Consider the following 18,349-nt stretch of genomic DNA (forward strand, 5'->3'; position numbering starts at 1 on the left):
TGTGTGTGTGTGTGTGTGTGTGTGTGTGTGTGTGTGTGTGTGTGTGTGATAATAGATGGCAGAACATGGAACTTTGTGAAATAACTCAAATCTTTCTCCAGTGAATGTTTAGTGCATCAGATGAGCAGGCTGTGTGTCTGCTATGTGCAGGTGTGGTGGAGTGTATTCCAGGAGGCAGTGAGGTTCATGGCTGGGGAGGCACTAACTCCCCAGTCAGATTTACAAATATATGAACCCAACTGAGTATCTTATTCACCATTTTCTTGGTAGCATGAACATTGACTACTGGTTATGTTTCATTTCAGCATTCCACACACACTTATAGAGGCTCCATAGCGTTTTTAGTCTGATGCTTTGATTAATTTTAATACAGACTGCACTATCAACAAACAAATATCAAAATTTGACAAAGGTCAAAATTTAGTTTTTAATTTAAATATAGAAACTAAACGGTGCTACCGTGCACGTGACTCTGACGTTAGCTAGCAGTCGCTTGTTGTTACCGTCTCTGCGTAGAAGAACAGCAGCAGCACGAACCTGTGGGCTCACGTGCGCCCTCTTCAGAGTACTGTCTGCCTCACCTGGTGTCACCTGGTGTTCTTTCACAGTGGTTTTATGTCACATCAGCAAGACTAAATATGTTACATACATTAACTAGTCTATGGAAAGTCAGGACGCATAATAAAAATGTCTGTAAACATATTGGCGACATACAGAGAGATAGCAACAGGCACGCGCCAAATGCACGCGCTCAACATAGTTTGCGAGGGATTGCGTAATCCGAGGTGAGGCTCAGGTCGTTCTGCTCTGAAAACGCAAATTCAGCCATTCCGACTATAAAACGTATTGGAATCATATAGAAAATGCATTTATAGCACAGACCAGTGGACTTATATACATTTTTATTTATTTTATTGTTATTTTCTTTACCCTTTCCCTGTTGACCAGTGTGTACCAGCCCATTGTCTAACTTCTTCTTCTTCTTAGTCTTCTTCTAGTTTGTGCGTTACCGCCACCTACTGGGTGGGATCGACGCCCCTGGGTGGGATTTACTACTTTTCCTCTAATTTGTAAAGACTGGAAAAGCACATCAATGCACTTTTCTCTCAGAATTATCCACCTTTAATCATGAAGCCTCCCAGATTGTGAATTACTGGCATTTTGTTAGTAACATGTACATTGAATAATCCTTTATTTTCACATTTTGACCTGATCTAGAGTAGTCATAACCAGTTTTTTCTCTCCCAATAAGTCTACCGAAAACAGATTGTATGGTTTGAAATCAGAAACATAAAACTAAAACAAAATGGAGACATCATAAAGCCTAAAAATGACATGGTGATTCTGCAGTGTGATCTGGTGTTTAAATAAAAGTCAGTCCCAAACTCAGAAATATTCAGTTTACAACCAAATATGATCAAAAATAAAAAAAGCTGCACATACATCACATTTAAGAAGCTTTTACCAAGGAGATACCAAACAATTGATCAATTATAAAAATAGTTGCCAATTAATTTTCTGTTGATCGACTAAAATATCTTTGGCTTAAAATTAAAGATGATTGTTTTTACGTTGTTGCTTTTGTAGTCATAATGTTAAGAGAAATACTGAATAAATGAAGCCACATTTTCAGGGTATTTAAGTATTAAATAAGGAAATAATCATTACTAAATAAGAGTTTAACAGTCAAAACCTCACTGAGCGTCGCCCACTTTAAACCTGTGAGAAGAGCAATAACAAGTCTTTCCTGTTATTAAATAATAATAATTAAATAATTAGTTTGTAGTACGTTTTGAACTGCCACACTGGAAGGCGGGCTCAAATGCTCTGTATAATTTTGTACTATGCTTTTAGCTGTAAAGCACTTTGGGCTGCAACTCTTGTATGAAAGGTGCTATATGAATAAAGCTTATTATTATAATTATTATAATAATAGAGCTGGGGGAGGCGATATTGTCTAAATATGGGAACAACGGGGCACGTCTTGGGACAGTCTCTCCTGGAAGGCATTCATAGCCATACACTCTATTGTTCACATGAAATAGTTGAGAGACGGCGTTAAAGAGTTCAAACGCTTCTCACCGGCATACAAACAGCCGACCAATCACAATGTGAACGTCGGTTTAAAAAATTAACTGAAATCATCAGAATGAAAACAGAAATCATTAAAAGGGGTTGACTGTTTGAAAAGTAGTTCTGACGGGTACAGAAGAACATGTCAAATAATGAAATGAAATTCAGCCATTAATGTTCTTAATTACTCAAAATAGAATCTTATCACGTCCCCTTGTTTTCTCATTTGCGCCCCTGTGACCTCAGACTAGCCTCAGACGTATCAGGTCTCCACGAGTTACATTCACCAGTTGGCCTCTAGTCAGGAACAACATTTAACAAGTCGAATACGTCGCAATTGTTTTTTCCAGCCATGGTTTTTTAATGTTCAGTAAGCATTTGACTGATAAAACAGAAAACTGCAGCCAGAAGAAACGTGTACCTCCGTCAATCTAGCCATGTTCCAACTACAGTGAGCACAATGCTGTGTACGTGTGCATAATGCATTAATTTATGTGTGTGTATTCATATTACATCGGCCTGTAGGAATAAAACCTAAGATTGCCTCTACTTATTTTTCATTGACACAATTTAGCCTAGCCTTGGTTAATAATAATAATAATAATTAACAGTTTGCAGCACTATAAGTCACACGATATTAGCGCTCGCAAAGATTACAAATACTTGTCAAAATAAATATCAAAGGATACATGTTCTGTTTGTCTACTGTAAGCACAAATGATTACATTAAAATTACAGGCATTTCTTTTTTGAAAAGGGGATAGAGTAAAAAGAAAACAGAATAAAATGGAAGAACAAAAGGTTTGTAGGAAACAAAAAAACACATTTGATGGGGCCCTGTAGGGAAAATAAAGTTTAAAAAACACGTAATCCAGGGTGAGCACTATCTTGCTCAGAGTCATTTCTGTCCTTCACTGCCAGGTGAACAAGTGTGAGAACAGCTTTGAAGGTCCATCAGAGACGGTGTGCTCTGTCCATTTTGTCCTTCAGGTTGCAAACATCTGTTCTATGTTTATTATTCCAGCTGGCCTTAAGTTTGCCCAAGGCAGGGGCATCTACGTTCAGGTCATTGTTCTGCCTTTTGATGGAGGGAGACGACCCGTTTCCCTGCAGGAGAGAAACCCCAGGGGTCCGAGAGAGTAGAGTAATCCGTGCCTCTCGGCCCCACAGCTGGGTTCAGGCTAAGAGGGTGGAGAGAGTCAGAGCGCTCGGCCTAGCAGTTGATGGAGGCACAGTCTACTTTGGCTTTCCCCGCGGAGCTGATTATCCTCATGAGGCAGTGTCCGAACTCCTCCAGGATCATCCGCTCTGCTTCCACCTGAGGCTGATGATTCTGTTCTGCCTTTTTGGCCTGTTCCAGCAGACACTCGCACGTCGCTTCGAGCACCTCCTTTGTTACAAACGTAAATGGCAGCCTGCAAGGAAAGAACAACATGGGCCTTGGTTAGGAAATACATCATCCCTCACGTTACCAGCTCGGGCTGTACCAAATATGAAATATTCTCCATTTTCACTGCAGTCAACATACTTTTGCTCTCCAAAGGGAGGCACGTACCGACGAGTTGTATTCATTAAAGAAAGCTGATTTCATAAAGTTGTTTTTCGGTTGATGACGTCATAAAACATGACGGACATTTGATGCTTTAAATGTAAAAAAACATATTGTTGCTGAAGAGAAAAGTGTCACAGTACCTCCCGCTTCCACTCGACATAACAGGTGTCGTGCGCATGAGCAGGTCTGAGATCTGTGACGACAGCTTGGTCTTCGCTGCGGTCTGCTGCTGAACCCTCACTTCCGCTGCGTCGGCCAGGTGCATCAGGGTCTTCCTCTCGGGGCTCTCCTCAAAGTTCTTGCAGCCGATGCACTTACAAATGGACGAGCACATGATCTTCGCCTTCGAGTTGAAACAAAAAGGAAAAAAATCAAGTCAAAAAGTGACAAACTGGGTGACACAATTATCAGGGTTCATTACACCTTCTCCAAAGTCAAATCCAAGCACTTTTCAAACATTTTCAAGCTTTTCCAGCACCGTACATCTGTGGTAACATAGCTATTTATACACAGTACATATGGTATATACACAGTATACCGATTTTCTTCACTTCATCACATTAAATCCGATGTTATAGGTCCTTTTCACAGCAGCCATTTTGACATTTCCTTGCAGGTTGTAATTAATAACTTTAATTTTGACCCTCTTCCATTACCTGCGTTCACCCTGCAATGAAATGTCAAAAGGGTCCATTGTGCTATGAACACAAATATACGTCTCGTGACATAATGGTGCCAATTACAATTTCAAGTTTCATGCATTTTATTCAAACATTGAAAACACCACATTAAAATGAAAGTGCGTTCGAACCCTGAACTATATTAAAACATCTCCTGAAACAATGCAGAGAGTAAACCCACCTCGTAGCACTCGCAGTAGTTCTTCAGGCAGCCCGATCGTTTGCAGTTGCAGCCTTTGCTGTGTCGACGGTCCGACTCTCCCTCTTTGCCTTTACCAATTTTAGGTTTAAAGGCTTCTGGGTTCCGGTCCAGACATGTCTGTGAGAATAAAAAAAAAACATTGTCACCTCGATTCATGCATGTGACCGGAAAGCAGCTCAGTCCAATAACACATCTCACAAAGCTCCGCCTCACCTTTATAGCTTTGAGACGTTCCGTTTCATGTTCCAGGTTATTGAAGCAGTTATTGCAGTTACAATTATTGCAGAACTCTCCATTTGCAAAGCAGTCACAGTATCTAGGGGATGAAAGAAAGAGCTCGACTTAATACAACTACCTTAATAAGACCGCTGTCCAAACACAAACAGAAGTGGACTGACATTTTTGTCAGACGTTAATACAGATGAAAAGTAAAAACAGGTCATACTCACAGTTTGAGACACTGTGACTTGGTGCAGTTACATGGTTTCCTCGGTCTTGAGGTCGATTCTGCTGTTGACAAGCTGTAAAACAATGAATAACATTACTTTGATTAAAATTAAATCAAAGCAACCAATCATTTAGTGCAATATAGAAAAAAAACATCAGATATTTTATCATGAAGTTAGTTTTTTGGCAAATAAACTCGACTTAAAACAAGATATTATGCCTATATATTTATAGTTTAGTTCACACGACTGTTTGTCACTTATTTTTCATTTTGAAAAAAACTAAAGGGCCTGTACCACATGAAATCATTACCCATTTAGTGGCAATCTGGCCTGAGTCTGGATGCCAGTGGACGCAGGATAACCAGAGCTGCTGGCGAGGGTCACAAATGGAGTCTGCTGGAGCTGCGGGAGAGGCGAAAACATTCAAAACACGAATATCAAAGAGTAGTGAATATAAAACACGAATATCAAAGAGTAGTGAATATAAAACACGAATATCAAAGAGTAGTGAATATAAAACACGAATATCAAAGAGTAGTGAATATAAAACACGAATATCAAAGAGTAGTGAATATAAAACACGAATATCAAAGAGTAGTGAATATAAAACACGAACACACACCACTAACCTGCGTAACATATTGTGCTGGCACGACTGCATAGCCCATGTTCCCGCCCCCTGGGGCTGGTGCCAGAACGGTGCCTGGAGGGAGGTTGGTGAAGTTGGGCTGGATCTGGGGCAGCGGAGTTGCAGGCATGATCAGGCGTTGCTGGGTCTGAGTGGTGGTTACTACCGTTGCTGATGTTAAGGGCTTCTGTGCCATCTAAAGGGAATACAAGCCACGAATGCAGCTCAAGTGACATGTGACAGAGAAAAGACTCTCCTTGCATAAACAAAACAGCAGAACACAAAAGGTACCTGTTTGATGGTCTGTGCCGGGACGATCGGGACAGACATCCTGACTGCTCCTGTACTGACCACCATGGGTTTAGCTGTGGGACATTAAGAAGCATAAGTTGCCACAGAAGAGCCTCCATTTCCACAAGTGCCATCTAGGTTTGTTTCCAGAAAAACACAACACATCTTCATCTCGAGTTGTATGGCGGTTGGCATTCATAAGTGTTGCATTGAAAGGTTATCCGAGTAATTAACAGGGAACGATGTGTGAAAGAAGCTAAAAGGTCACCTGTCTGTATAGAGCTGGTGCTGGGACCACTGGGCTGACCCGTGCTGCTTGTGGTGGTGGCTGTGACGAGGCGGACGTAGTGGAACCTGCTACCTGGAACTTGAATCTGCTGCACATTCGGCTGGGTGGACAGTGGGATGATGGTCTTGAACTGGGAGCCGACGCCTCCCACGGCCACAGACTGCACTGATTTAATATTCTGGAAATGATCAGATACAACAGGAGACAGCACTTTAAGTACAAACGACAAAAAGGTAAATCAACTTTGCATGGAAGTCAACGAGAGTCAAGTTCAATCGTAGAACTTTAAAGTATGTTGTGACATGTTTCTTTACATAAATAAAAGCCCAGGCTCTGCTTCCTCCAGCTATAAGTACAAAATATGAAAGGAGAACCAGTTAGTTATAAAATAACTAAAGACATGTACACCAAATTGTTCCAAACTGTCTCGGTTGAGAGCAATTATAGCAATTTGTAATAAAAGAAACTTCATGTAAAAGATCAGGGTGTGTCCTTAGTAATTACAATACAAAAACACGTTGAAGTAGTTAGATTGTAGAAGTAATAAAACACATCGACACGCTGCACGTTCTGAGGTAGACTTGACATACTGTGCCGTCTTTCCGACATTAGAGGTGACTTTGTTATTGCAAAGCGGGAGAAGTGATCAAACAAGTCATCAGTTTCAAGTCCAGGGCAGACGGGGGCAGACGGGGCTACGCTCCAAATGTCAATAAACAGCTCTGATCTTACCTGTGTCGTGTTTTGGCAGGTGGCCATCTTGACTGGAGATGCAGATGTGGACTGTTGGACTGTGAGGATCTGCTGTCCAAGTGCTACATTGACAGGCAGCGACACCGACTTCTGAGAGGCGTTGGAGTTCGGAGAAGCCACCGAAACCACAGTCACCTGGCAGAGACAAGCAAGGAGAGCACGGCATAATCAGTCCAACAACTGCCGGATCAAACGCCTGATAGATATATTATTAGTTATAATTGTAGGTGTCGTAATGTATGAAGCTGGAGGTTACCGCCAGTGTAGTTCTCAAACAATCAAGAATTAATGCTGCATGTGCTGGCAGAAAGTGAATGAAAACACTACTGATATGTAGCCTTAAGTAAAACAGACTTTTGTCAGAGTGTATATAATAACATTAATGATCGCTGTATTCCATGGAGGAGTGCCAGGGCTCAGGTATTGTATACTGGCTGACTGACAGGGCTTCCAGGTTCTCTAAAGGGAACGTTAAGGTTATTCATGACACCTGTGCTTTCCCTTCTTAAAGAGACAGTTCACCCAAAATTAAAAGTACTTGTTCCCTCTTTGATGAATAGCACTAAAGCTATTCAGTCATGACTCAGTTACTCAAGATAATCCACAGACCTTGTTGTGAGCTCACGTAGGAACTATTTTCTTTCTTCCGTATCACCACGCAGAAGGACGCTCGCATTCACTGTATTCTACATGTATTTTTGATTTTGGGGTAAGCTGTCGCTTTAAGCATGACTACTTGAAAACGGCAATGATGGTATTTCCAGGCACCTGCAGCTTGTCAATATTAAATTAAAATGAGTAGGAAACACTTCACCAACATAACATAAACAAAGAGAAGATTAATCCTTTATGTGGTAAATGAGGATTGATCTGAGCCATTTACCTTGCTGGGAGACTTAAGGGGTGAAATAGCAATCTTTTTGCCGGTGATACTATGTATATTAGTGTTGTGGGGCTCAGAGAGAGTGATGGTCCTCTGGGGCATCCCTGGGGAATTCTGCGTCAGGACTCGTCCTATGAAGACACGGCACAAGATTTGAGAAAACATGGCTCAATTAAAGCACAATAAAAAATACAAATCACAATAATGCAAATAAACTTACCTGCAATAACAGGAGTTACTGATGTCTGAGGACTTAAACCTTTGCTGTTTACAGTTTTTGTGATGATAAACTTGATTGGTGCAGCTGAGGATGTTGGGTTTTTCTTAGCAATCTGTGGAGATATTCAGTAAGATGTATGTGCATTATATTCACACACACACAACGCCAGTGGAAGTTTCTTTTAATCCAAACACAAGTCCTGCCTGCAAGTGATGAGTGTGTTGAATCCTAAATGACTGCTTCAAGTATCTTCTAGCTTGCTTTGTTTTCTCATCGATTTAAAATCTGCAAAGTTCACTGAGCCCAATAATTTCCACTCATCCTTCGGTGTGTAAGGTAAGGTAAGGTAAGACACACTAAGACACACACACACACACACACACACTTTAACTCCACAGTTCATCCTGTAACGCCACAATTAAATAATGTAAACAGAAATGTAGTTGTTGTTTAACAAAACGATTAACTGGCCTCTTAGTACAGGCATTAAACACGGGACACATTTGTTATGTCTGTCCCGTCAAACTGTGCTTTGAGTAAAAGGCAGATGCAACTAAACAGATTTTTCTTTTTGTGATCCACCCACCCCAGCAAGACAGCTAACTCAGCAAAGCTACATGTGTTCAGTACTGCTGAGAAAGTGGAGTCATATGTGACAATAAGCTATTCTCAACTAATGATTCATGACCATCAAAGCCCACACAATGTGTACTTGTTGGACAGGCCACTTGAGGGAAGACACTGAAATCCAATCCAATAAAACAGTCATGCTCTTTATTACTATTTCTAGCTAATAATAGCAGTGTGTTCAGTCTCATTGGTAAGAGCTCAAATTTGAAATAGTAATAATGTTTAACTTAACACTAATATGTGGCAAAGTATGGAATGTCTACAATATTATAGTCAAATAACATCAATGTATTTAAATATTGCACTATAAAACAGAAAACAATCAATGTTACCTGTACGGTCTTCAGCTGCTGGGCCTGTAATGTGGTCAAATGGTTGCCAACACTCCCCATTACTGGCTTCAGCTCCGATCTCCCACCAATAGTCACCACTTTAAACTGCGGCGCTTGAGATTTGGGGTCTCCTAAAGTCTGTGAAATGCCAGGCTTGTTGCATGTGTGGGGTAACTGCAACACTATAGGCTGCCCCGACTTTCCTATCGCTGTAACCAAAAGTTTTTGTCCCTCCTGCTTGATGACCTGGGGTCCAGTACCAGCAGACTTTGCTGCTTCTGAGGCCACCTTGTTGAGAATGATCTGGTGGTTTGCAGCAGAGATGGTAAACGGAGCTGTGAGCTTCTGTAAGCCACTTGTAGAGATACTAGTCCCAGTCAAACTATCTGTAGTTTTAGTAGTGGCTATGGAAGGAGCCATGGCTGGTTTAAGGTTAAGAAGGGATGCCGGTGTACTGGAAATTGAGATTGGAAGCTGACTTCCGGAGCTGATGCTAAGTGTGGAGCCTGAGGCCATGGAGGTGGCGAGAGCCTGTATGTGATCTGTTGAAATGGCATTTGAACAGAGGCTCAAATTTTCAGAAGCCATGGGTGTATCCGTTTCCATTGGGACCGGGGTGTCATCGCTGGGCTCTGACTGGACCGTGGTGCCGTCGGGTTGGGAGTGAGGGAGGTCCCCCATGGCCTCAGTATCCATGATCTCATCAGGAAGGAGGCTGTTGACTTCTGGTGACACCACATCCATGCTTGCAAAGTCTCAGCTCTCTGTTAAACCAGAAAGAATAATACAATATGACATAAATAATGCAACTTTTCCCCCCATTGTGGCTGTAAAAAGTGTCAAAGATATGTCGATTTTTCAACAGAACACATATACATTATAGCTAAATACATTGGAGCTTTTAAATATTTTATTCATATTTAATTTAACCATATTAAGGAGAAGTATTTGTCTTTTGGAAGTGGGAGCAGCTCGGCTGCCGACCCTGTGCTTCTCATGGTATGTTATGTGTATTGTATGCACCTTTGCTGTACTTGGGAGAAGCGCAGGGCAAATGAGGTGGACAATGTAGTTTTATCTAATCCAAGTACGCATTTACTGCACTAAAATGCATTGTTAATTACTTTACCAAAAGTTGATGCATTTAATTGCAATAAACAAGAGTAACAATTAAAAAATACATATTATTAATTTCTGGTGTATTTGTCTACATAATTAATACATGCACATAAATGGATAATAATGCAGGTTGCTTGCAAAAGTCTTTGTCAGAAAAATAAACAGTTAGTTAAAAGCTAGCGAGTTAGCCCTATTCCCAGCAAATGTAGATATCTGTACTTTTCAGTAATCACGTGAGATTTAATGAATGGAGAGGTGTACACGAGTCACGTTTGACACAGGCTGACAGCTGATGCCGGGTTAGCTCGTCTGCAGCGATCATCTCAGGCGTATCTTTGTCCTGCTGCACTCTACTCAACAATATCCACATATGAACTCTCCCTAAACACACACACACACACACACACACACACACACACACCTAACTGCTCTGAATATTTCCACGCGACCAAAAGAAACAGAGCTGAGCTGCACTAGTTTAGGTAACCCCCCCCCCCTCAGAAGTGGTCCCAGTTCGGGGAAAGAGTGATAAAAAGCGACAAGCTGTCCTGCTGGCTTCGTTACTATTTCAGGCCGGGGTTGGATTTCGAAAGATCCGCCATTTTTACCTCGTCATCAACTCGGTTAGCTCTCCGGCTAATACTGAGCTATTTACAATGAGGTAATTTGTTTATTTTTTTTTTTTACATTAAGCTAAAACACTTAAAACACAACAAAACATAACAGCTAGCATACAAGAGAGCTGAAGATAATACTTGCTGGTAACTGTGGACTACTAGCAAGTGCCAAACTATTTTAGCAGACTGAGAACGTAAACAATGCTAGCCTTCAATAATTCATCCTGTCACTTGAGACATCCATCTGGATTAAAACATTTTAGGTCCGACAATGCACTTAATACAATTGCACCTATATATTTATATAACGGCATGCATGGCCTGTGTTTTTGGGGCTAGGAGTACATTTAGCGTGGCCTAACCAGTTATAAATTACACATTTTAGTCCTATTTTTTGACCCAGTCAAGATATACAAGATCCGTTTTTAAATCAGAAAAACCATCAGCAATAATACGAGGTTTACAGCTAAGTAATATGGAAACACCTAAAAAGGTAACAGCTAACTTTACTAATGTTTTGACAGCATACACAGAAGGGACAGTTATTGAGTATGGATTGCTTTACCACGACATTGAAACAACTCTCAATCCGCGTCTCAGTGGTCAGCTAAATTAGCTTTTACTTTTCATTTGAATACGCAATAACTTAGCATATTTGCACCATATGCCATTAACTTGCCTTTTAGTACACACCAAACTTTCTGGCAGCCCACACAAAACTGTAATGGACCAGTTCCAGGTGATATCCTTGACCCTGTGCTCTTCATTTGTGTCTCACTATCGCTATCATTTTCATCATCAGTCTCATCAACCAGCCCAGCGGGCAGGACAACTGTACTAGCAAACTTGCTGAGCTTGCTAACCCCAAGCTAGCTAGCACAACATTATACCTCAACATTGAACAATCTTAAACTTTTCGGCTTTCTACTGGATGCAGTGCAGCAAACCCTAGAATGGGTAAACACGTAGTCCACTTACCCGAGATTTTTACGCTGGGCAACGTTTCCAGATATAACGAGGAAAGGAAAAGGCGATTGTTCAAAATACCGCGCCGAGCGCCATTCCTCCCTGACATTTCACAAGTGGACCACGCCCTCCGCGTAATACGTCACTGCTACGTCATTCTTAAAGGTGCAGTACCACTTTACCAACAATAAAATGTTTGTTTATTTTTTTGAACAAAGTTTATTTAAAAAAAAAAATTGTGAATAGAACTTTGACATTTCATTGTATAAACACGTTTGGACTGATAGATATCCCCCTTCCCCCCAACCATGATAGCATTTAGTGGCTATACAACTTAAATTATGCAAGGAAAATAAATAAATAAATAAGCATACATATATAAATAATGTAACATAATTATAGTGAAAGAATAAATGCATTATGATAAATTGTTAGGGGTCTAAAACATGATCTATGGCAGATGTTCTCGGTTGTTTTTCAGCCACACCTTACAAAATAGAGACTATACACCTCCTCATGTATGTCCTTTGGAATATTTTGACGTAACCTATTTACACTTCTATATTCTTAGGTCTGGTGAAAGAACAGCATAAGAGAAATGTCTTAGAAAGATATTTGCACCATCAACACAGAATACACACAAAACAATGCAATTAACATACATTATATTAGCAGCAAGTAAAACAAAATATCAAAGGCAAATTAACAGTAAGAATGCATTTCAGAAACATACACAAACATATCGAGAGAAAATATCTTACTCTCAGTGCTTACATGGGCTAAAACACGGATTAATATTATTTTAAATAATATAATAGATCAGCACATAATCAATGAATTTAAAAATATAAATATTATTTGTTGCACATGAAGCCTTTTTATACATCATAATTGCCATGGACCACACTTTGAGATTCACTGAGCTCGGGCAATAACATGCATACAAAAAAGCACTGGAGGGAAATGAAATGTGCACCAAGCAAAATCAGTAATCTTTTTGATGCTTAATTTCCAACGCTTCTAGTTACATATATACCAAATACTTCACAAAGTTATGAGAGCCTAAAGCATCAAATCATTAAAGGTTGCCACATCAATGTAAAGTTGTCTGCTGACCCCCTAATAGTTATCTACTCCAATTGAATAAAATAAAACATATCCCCAATCCATTATGCAAATGTTGGAGGATTACATACTTTACATCTAATCAAAAATGTGTTTAAATGTAGTTTATATTTGTGGCTATGCAACATTTTGGATGCCAGCAGCCGTTTAAAAGAAAAATAAGCGTAGTCTCTGTTTTAGTTTTTTAAGCTGATGTTTTCATTATAGATTTATCTTTTTTTTATTGAACAAATTGCACGGTGAAAGTGTATAATTCATACATTCAAATCAGCCAGGTGATATAAATAGGCAAAAATAAAGACATTTAAAAAAAGTAAATTAAAAGAAAAAGGGAATATTTAAGACACAATTGTTAATTGTATATTTACATCATACTTTACAGGCAATTTACCGTTTTTACCTCTAATCATATTTGTAATAAAGTATTTGTGAGGCAATGACCAGACTTTTAGCCAATGGATATTCTTAGCAAAGTTACTCCATTATGTAAAGATATAACGCTTTGTGACCCCCGAGTGAACCAGGGTAACTTTCTTATCTGATGGTGGTTGCTCGCGATCGGTTGGAGGACCAACTGAGCTCCGCGCGCTGCGGGGCTCAGACCGGAAGGATCGCTCCGCTCTTGGCAGAGGAAGCCGGTGTTGTTGACACTTCTACAGGCGACAATGGCGACCGACGTGAGAGTGGAGCTTGCACAGCTGATGAATTCAACTGGATCTCATAAAGATCTTGCTGCCAAGTATGTAACGCTTATTATAAAAAACACATTACTTGCTAATATATGCTATTCCAAATGTAGAAAGTGAGCGCCATAGTAACTGTTAGCTAGCAAAGAGATAGCTGTGATAGACCTAGCTAAGCTAACGTTAGCTACCTAGCTACTTTAGCCATACATTCAGCTAGCTAGGTAAACCTTAATTGTGTGTAGCTATCTGTCAAAGCACTTTATTTTACAGATGACCCTTTAAAATGTAGCACCACGTTCAGGCGACTTAAAAGCGGCGAGTCTAAAACTGATGTTAATGTTATATTTGATCATATTAGTATCAAACAGGTGCTGTTTACTAGCTACACAGTTAAGTAGTGCTGGGCACATTATAGCTATAAAAAAGTTAGAACTTGGGCCGGTCACCATATCCTTTGTTAAAAAGCTTCCAGGCTCAAATTTGAGAATAAATGTACAAATGGTACAACACTTATGTTGCTGCTTCACAGTATCGTTTGTTTTTTTAAATTTCCTTCCCCCCCCCCCCCCCCACACACTTTAATAACAGGCCAACAAATTAGGTGTAATAAGTAATGTGCTTTTAAGCCTTACTTTTAATTTGTTAAGACTAAAGTGTGTGTTTATGACAGGGCATGTTCTGTATATCTCACATTTTTACAATCTTAGTCTGTTAAATCTCCATTTATTAGTTTGATGGACCTCCACTAACCATTGGTGTAGTGTCTAACTTTTATAATCTTTTGTAGATATCGACAGATTTTGGAGAAGGCTATTCAGTTTACAGATGCAGAGCAACTGGAATCCTTGAAGGCCTTTGTTGAAGCAAGTATGATGTGCCTCTTTTTTCTTTACATCATCCACATTTTTTCTACATGCTTAACACATGTGTATGGAAACAGGAGGACATCTTGCCTCAATATTTCTATCTTTCTTTTACAGTGGTCAATGAAAATGTCAGTCTTGTCATTTCGAGACAACTACTCACTGATTTCTGCACACATCTGCCCAACCTGCCTGACGCCACAGCTAAAGCAGTGTATCACTTCACCCTGGAAAAGATTCAGCCGAGGGTCATCTCCTTTGAGGAACAAGTAAAGCCTACCCTCACAATCTCTTATAGCATTTATTGGGAATGTGTTGTTGATTATTAAGTCAATTAAGCATCAGTTTTCTTATTGAAATGCCTAATGAAATTGTTTCGACACATCCTCAGGTAGCTTCAATCAGACAGCACTTAGCAACCATTTATGAAAAGGAGGGAGACTGGAGAAATGCTGCCCAGGTCTTAGTGGGTATACCCCTGGAAACAGGACAGAAGTAAGTAAGCCACTAGCAGATGTATTTCCTTACCTTTTAATGTTTGTGATTGTTCCAGGTCTTTCAATACCTTTTTTTATTTCCTCCCTTAGGCAATACAATGTTGACTATAAGTTGGATACATACCTGAAAATTGCCCGTCTCTACTTAGAGGACGATGATCCAGTGCAGGCAGAGGCTTACATCAACAGAGCCTCATTGCTTCAGAATGAGTCCTCTAATGAACAGCTACAGATACACTATAAGGTACACAGGTTGTATCTGCATTACTGTTACTTGGTGCAATTCAATACAAACAGAGTGCCTAAATGAATCAGGGACTTTGCAGTAAACAATGTCTGTAGTTGCTTGGATCAGTGTTTAATGCTGTTTTAATTCTTAGGTGTGCTATGCCAGAGTCCTAGACTTCAGGAGGAAGTTCATTGAAGCTGCACAAAGATACAACGAGCTATCTTATAAGTCAATTGTCCATGAGACTGAACGTCTGGAGGCACTGAAACATGCCTTAAACTGCACCATACTGGCCTCTGCAGGTACTGCCATGACTAATGTGTTCAGGTTTACATAGTCAAAGATAATCTTAATGACAAACTTTGTGTCTCATGCCAAAATCAATGTATTTGTATTTATTTTTAGGCCAGCAGCGTTCCCGTATGTTAGCCACTCTTTTTAAAGACGAGCGCTGTCAGCAGCTGGCTGCCTATGGTATTCTGGAAAAGATGTACCTGGACCGTATTATCAGAGGGAACCAGCTGCAGGAGTTTGCTGCCATGCTGATGCCTCACCAGAAAGCCACTACAGGGGATGGTGAGTGGAAATAATTTGTTTTCCCATTGTCTCTTCATCAACTGGTGATAGCTGATGTATTTGCTGGGTAGGCCGTGTGAGCCGTGCGCGCCATGCAGTGTGTTGTGTTTATAAAACTACACTGGATTGTACCATTTAAAGGCAGAATGAATTCGATTTTCCCAAAATAAAAAACAATGTCTTGGCTCAAACTAAAATAGTCCCTCTCAGTCATCGCTTATGACCAATGTGTGCGGTTGTGTCTGTATCTGCAGAGACCCCGCAGGCCCAGGTTTCTGATTTTATTGCAGTTTGTAGAGCTTTTAAAAGGCTATTGCTTGTGTCATGTTTTATTCCTTTATTGCTGTGACCCGGAAGACTTGAATAATACAACGCAGACAATAACATGACATTCTTGATCAGTTGCAGACGAGGATACATTTGAGGACAGTGAATGAGGCTTTGCAGAAATGTTGACAATCTTCACCATTCTGCCTTCACAAAATGCAATGTTTGAAGACAAGTGCAGCATTTGTTTTTCACCTGTGTGAACATGTAGCCTCCCGTAGGGTTAGTCTAGGACTGAGCAGTGCTGGGCATGATTGCGCTTCCAAGCTGGTGTTTCATTTGATAAATGGCACAACAATTATCCATGGAATAAAGGAATCTGACACTCTGTGAGGTTAATAAAATAAGTTGTGTGTTCTGTCTCTTGCAGGTTCCAGCATCCTTGACAGAGCTGTGATTGAACACAACCTCCTGTCTGCTAGCAAACTCTACAACAACATCACGTTTGAAGAACTAGGAGCACTGTTGGAAATCCCCCCAGCAAAGGTGAGATATTTCTTGGATTAAGATCTTGTATGTTTTTCATTTTTAGCCTTTTCTGCAAACAATTTCTATGAAATGACTTCAATGTATGTAAGTGGAACATTAATATTGAAGTCTGTACTCAATCTGGCCTTTTGCATGGAGCACAGATTCGTTACCTTACTTCAAGGCTCATTTGTTTCAGTTCACATTATCTCAATCTATATATTTGTTTGTTGCAGACATTTTGATACAAAACAATATATAAGGAAACTATTTATTTGCATTTCAAAAGCCAATGTTAAGAAAAAGGCGCTAAAGCAATAAATCTTTAATCTGTAGTCTTCAGCGTTAATGATAAATTAAATAAAGTTTTTCTATTCAGCTCTGTGGGGAATTTAGTTGTCAATGTTCTGCTTGTATTGTATATAATTTTTACCTCCAAATATATAATATGTGTAGCTGTTTATTTCCCCGAATTGAGATGTTTTGCTTCCTTGTTTGTCTTTAGGCCGAGAAAATTGCTTCCCAGATGATCACTGAAGGACGCATGAACGGCTTCATCGACCAGATAGATAGCATTGTACACTTTGAGAGTGAGTTGAAAGCCAATGTGTTTTTACATTTGATAAAGCACATGCTTTTTAAAGTGTGTCTAATACTTTAATTTGAGCATGTAAAGTTCAATATGTACTTTTTATATTGACTGTGTATCTGCGGCCAGTAGGGGGCAGCCTCTTCATGCAGGAATAACAAGAAACCACATAAAACACTTTCCCTGCTTGTTGAGCCGGGCAGTGCTGTGATAGCGCAGACATTAAAAGTCACATGTAGGCTTTGATTGTGTAAACGTGTTGTTCGCATGTCATGAGATTGGAACGTATTTGATGATTGTACTTTTCTTTTTTATCTCCGGCAGCCCGTGAAGCCCTTCCTACTTGGGACAAACAGATCCAGTCTCTGTGTTTCCAAGTCAACAACCTCCTAGAAAAGATCCGTGCGGCTGCTCCAGAGTGGGCTGCACAGGCTATGGAAACCCAGATGACCCAGTAAACATCCCCGACCCGCCCAAAAAAAATCCCCCTAAAGTTTTGTCTTTCTGGTCAAAAACTTCACCACTTCAGTCCCAGTAATGGAAGCATCGAAGGAGAAAACTCTGGTATCACCATCACTTGTTTAAATCTTCAGACAACACTGTATTATTACTTGCCCAAAGGGTAAATAGTTAAATGTTTCTCATAATTTCAGATCTGTTTCTGGCACAGATGTATTCACAGGAGGTGTATAATGTAACGTTTAGGTGTGACTTACTTGGCATGTTAAGAATTTGGATGTGATTATTCAGAGAGTTGACATGTAATAGGGTCAAATATAAGTGAAAGATGGTTTGGGAACAACTGGTGTGTTTAAACTTTTTCGTTCCAAAACTTTCTCCTGTCTTTAACTTTAACATAATGACACGGCAACATCTGGCCAGTGGTTCTCGAGTCATGGCGTCATTGTAAAAACTTCTAGGTCCACGTTTATGAAATTTCAGCAAAGAGAATTAAATTGAAAGCGGAGAGAAATGGTTCAGCGTCATGGTTCTGTCATTTAAGTTTATGTTCTGCTTCAGTAACAATTCATTCAACTGTTGTGCAATTTAAATCGGCATTCATACGACATAGACTTTAAATGCACTTTATTTGTTTTACAGCAGCTTCCTCAGCAAGGTCCTCCTTTCACTACCAGGACGTTCTGTTCTGGTAGTGAATTCTATATTCTAGCTGTAAAGAATGAGGCTATTATAATGTTTTACTTTCTTTAAGATGAAGTTCCCTGAAGACACCCATGTGTAGCCGCTACCTGATTAGATTATATATATATATATATATATATATATATATATATATATACTTAT

At 39.9% G+C, this 18,349-nt stretch overlaps 2 protein-coding genes across 3 annotated transcripts; one reads left to right on the plus strand and one right to left on the minus strand.

Annotated features, from left to right (window-relative positions):
- Positions 1-1,175: 1,175 nt before the first annotated feature.
- On the minus strand, positions 1,176-11,847 carry lin54 (lin-54 DREAM MuvB core complex component). 2 transcript variants are annotated; one of them, XM_029444400.1, is made up of 14 exons: positions 11,697-11,847; positions 8,983-9,746; positions 8,021-8,132; positions 7,801-7,931; positions 6,897-7,052; positions 6,144-6,342; positions 5,876-5,949; positions 5,586-5,780; positions 5,267-5,358; positions 4,957-5,028; positions 4,721-4,823; positions 4,487-4,624; positions 3,766-3,968; positions 1,176-3,488 (listed from the first exon to the last, which is right to left on the minus strand). In XM_029444400.1, the coding sequence occupies exons 2-14, from the start codon at positions 9,724-9,726 to the stop codon at positions 3,287-3,289; spliced, it is 2,421 nt and encodes an 806-aa protein (XP_029300260.1). In that variant the 5' UTR covers positions 9,727-9,746; positions 11,697-11,847; the 3' UTR covers positions 1,176-3,286. The 2 variants fall into 2 exon arrangements, with proteins under 2 accessions (XP_029300260.1, XP_029300261.1); XM_029444401.1 differs by lacking the exon at positions 11,697-11,847 and adding an exon at positions 11,398-11,659.
- A 1,497-nt stretch (positions 11,848-13,344) lies between these two features.
- cops4 (COP9 constitutive photomorphogenic homolog subunit 4 (Arabidopsis)) lies at positions 13,345-18,020 on the plus strand. Its single transcript, XM_029444402.1, has 10 exons — positions 13,345-13,548; positions 14,283-14,362; positions 14,476-14,627; positions 14,750-14,853; positions 14,946-15,099; positions 15,236-15,386; positions 15,490-15,660; positions 16,358-16,473; positions 16,961-17,045; positions 17,369-18,020. Exons 1-10 carry the CDS (start codon positions 13,475-13,477, stop codon positions 17,500-17,502), a joined length of 1,221 nt encoding a protein of 406 aa, XP_029300262.1. The 5' UTR covers positions 13,345-13,474; the 3' UTR covers positions 17,503-18,020.
- Positions 18,021-18,349: the final 329 nt, after the last annotated feature.

The sequence above is a fragment of the Cottoperca gobio genome, chromosome 12 (genome assembly GCF_900634415.1).
Source record: "Cottoperca gobio chromosome 12, fCotGob3.1, whole genome shotgun sequence".
NCBI classification, from domain to species: domain Eukaryota; kingdom Metazoa; phylum Chordata; class Actinopteri; order Perciformes; family Bovichtidae; genus Cottoperca; species Cottoperca gobio.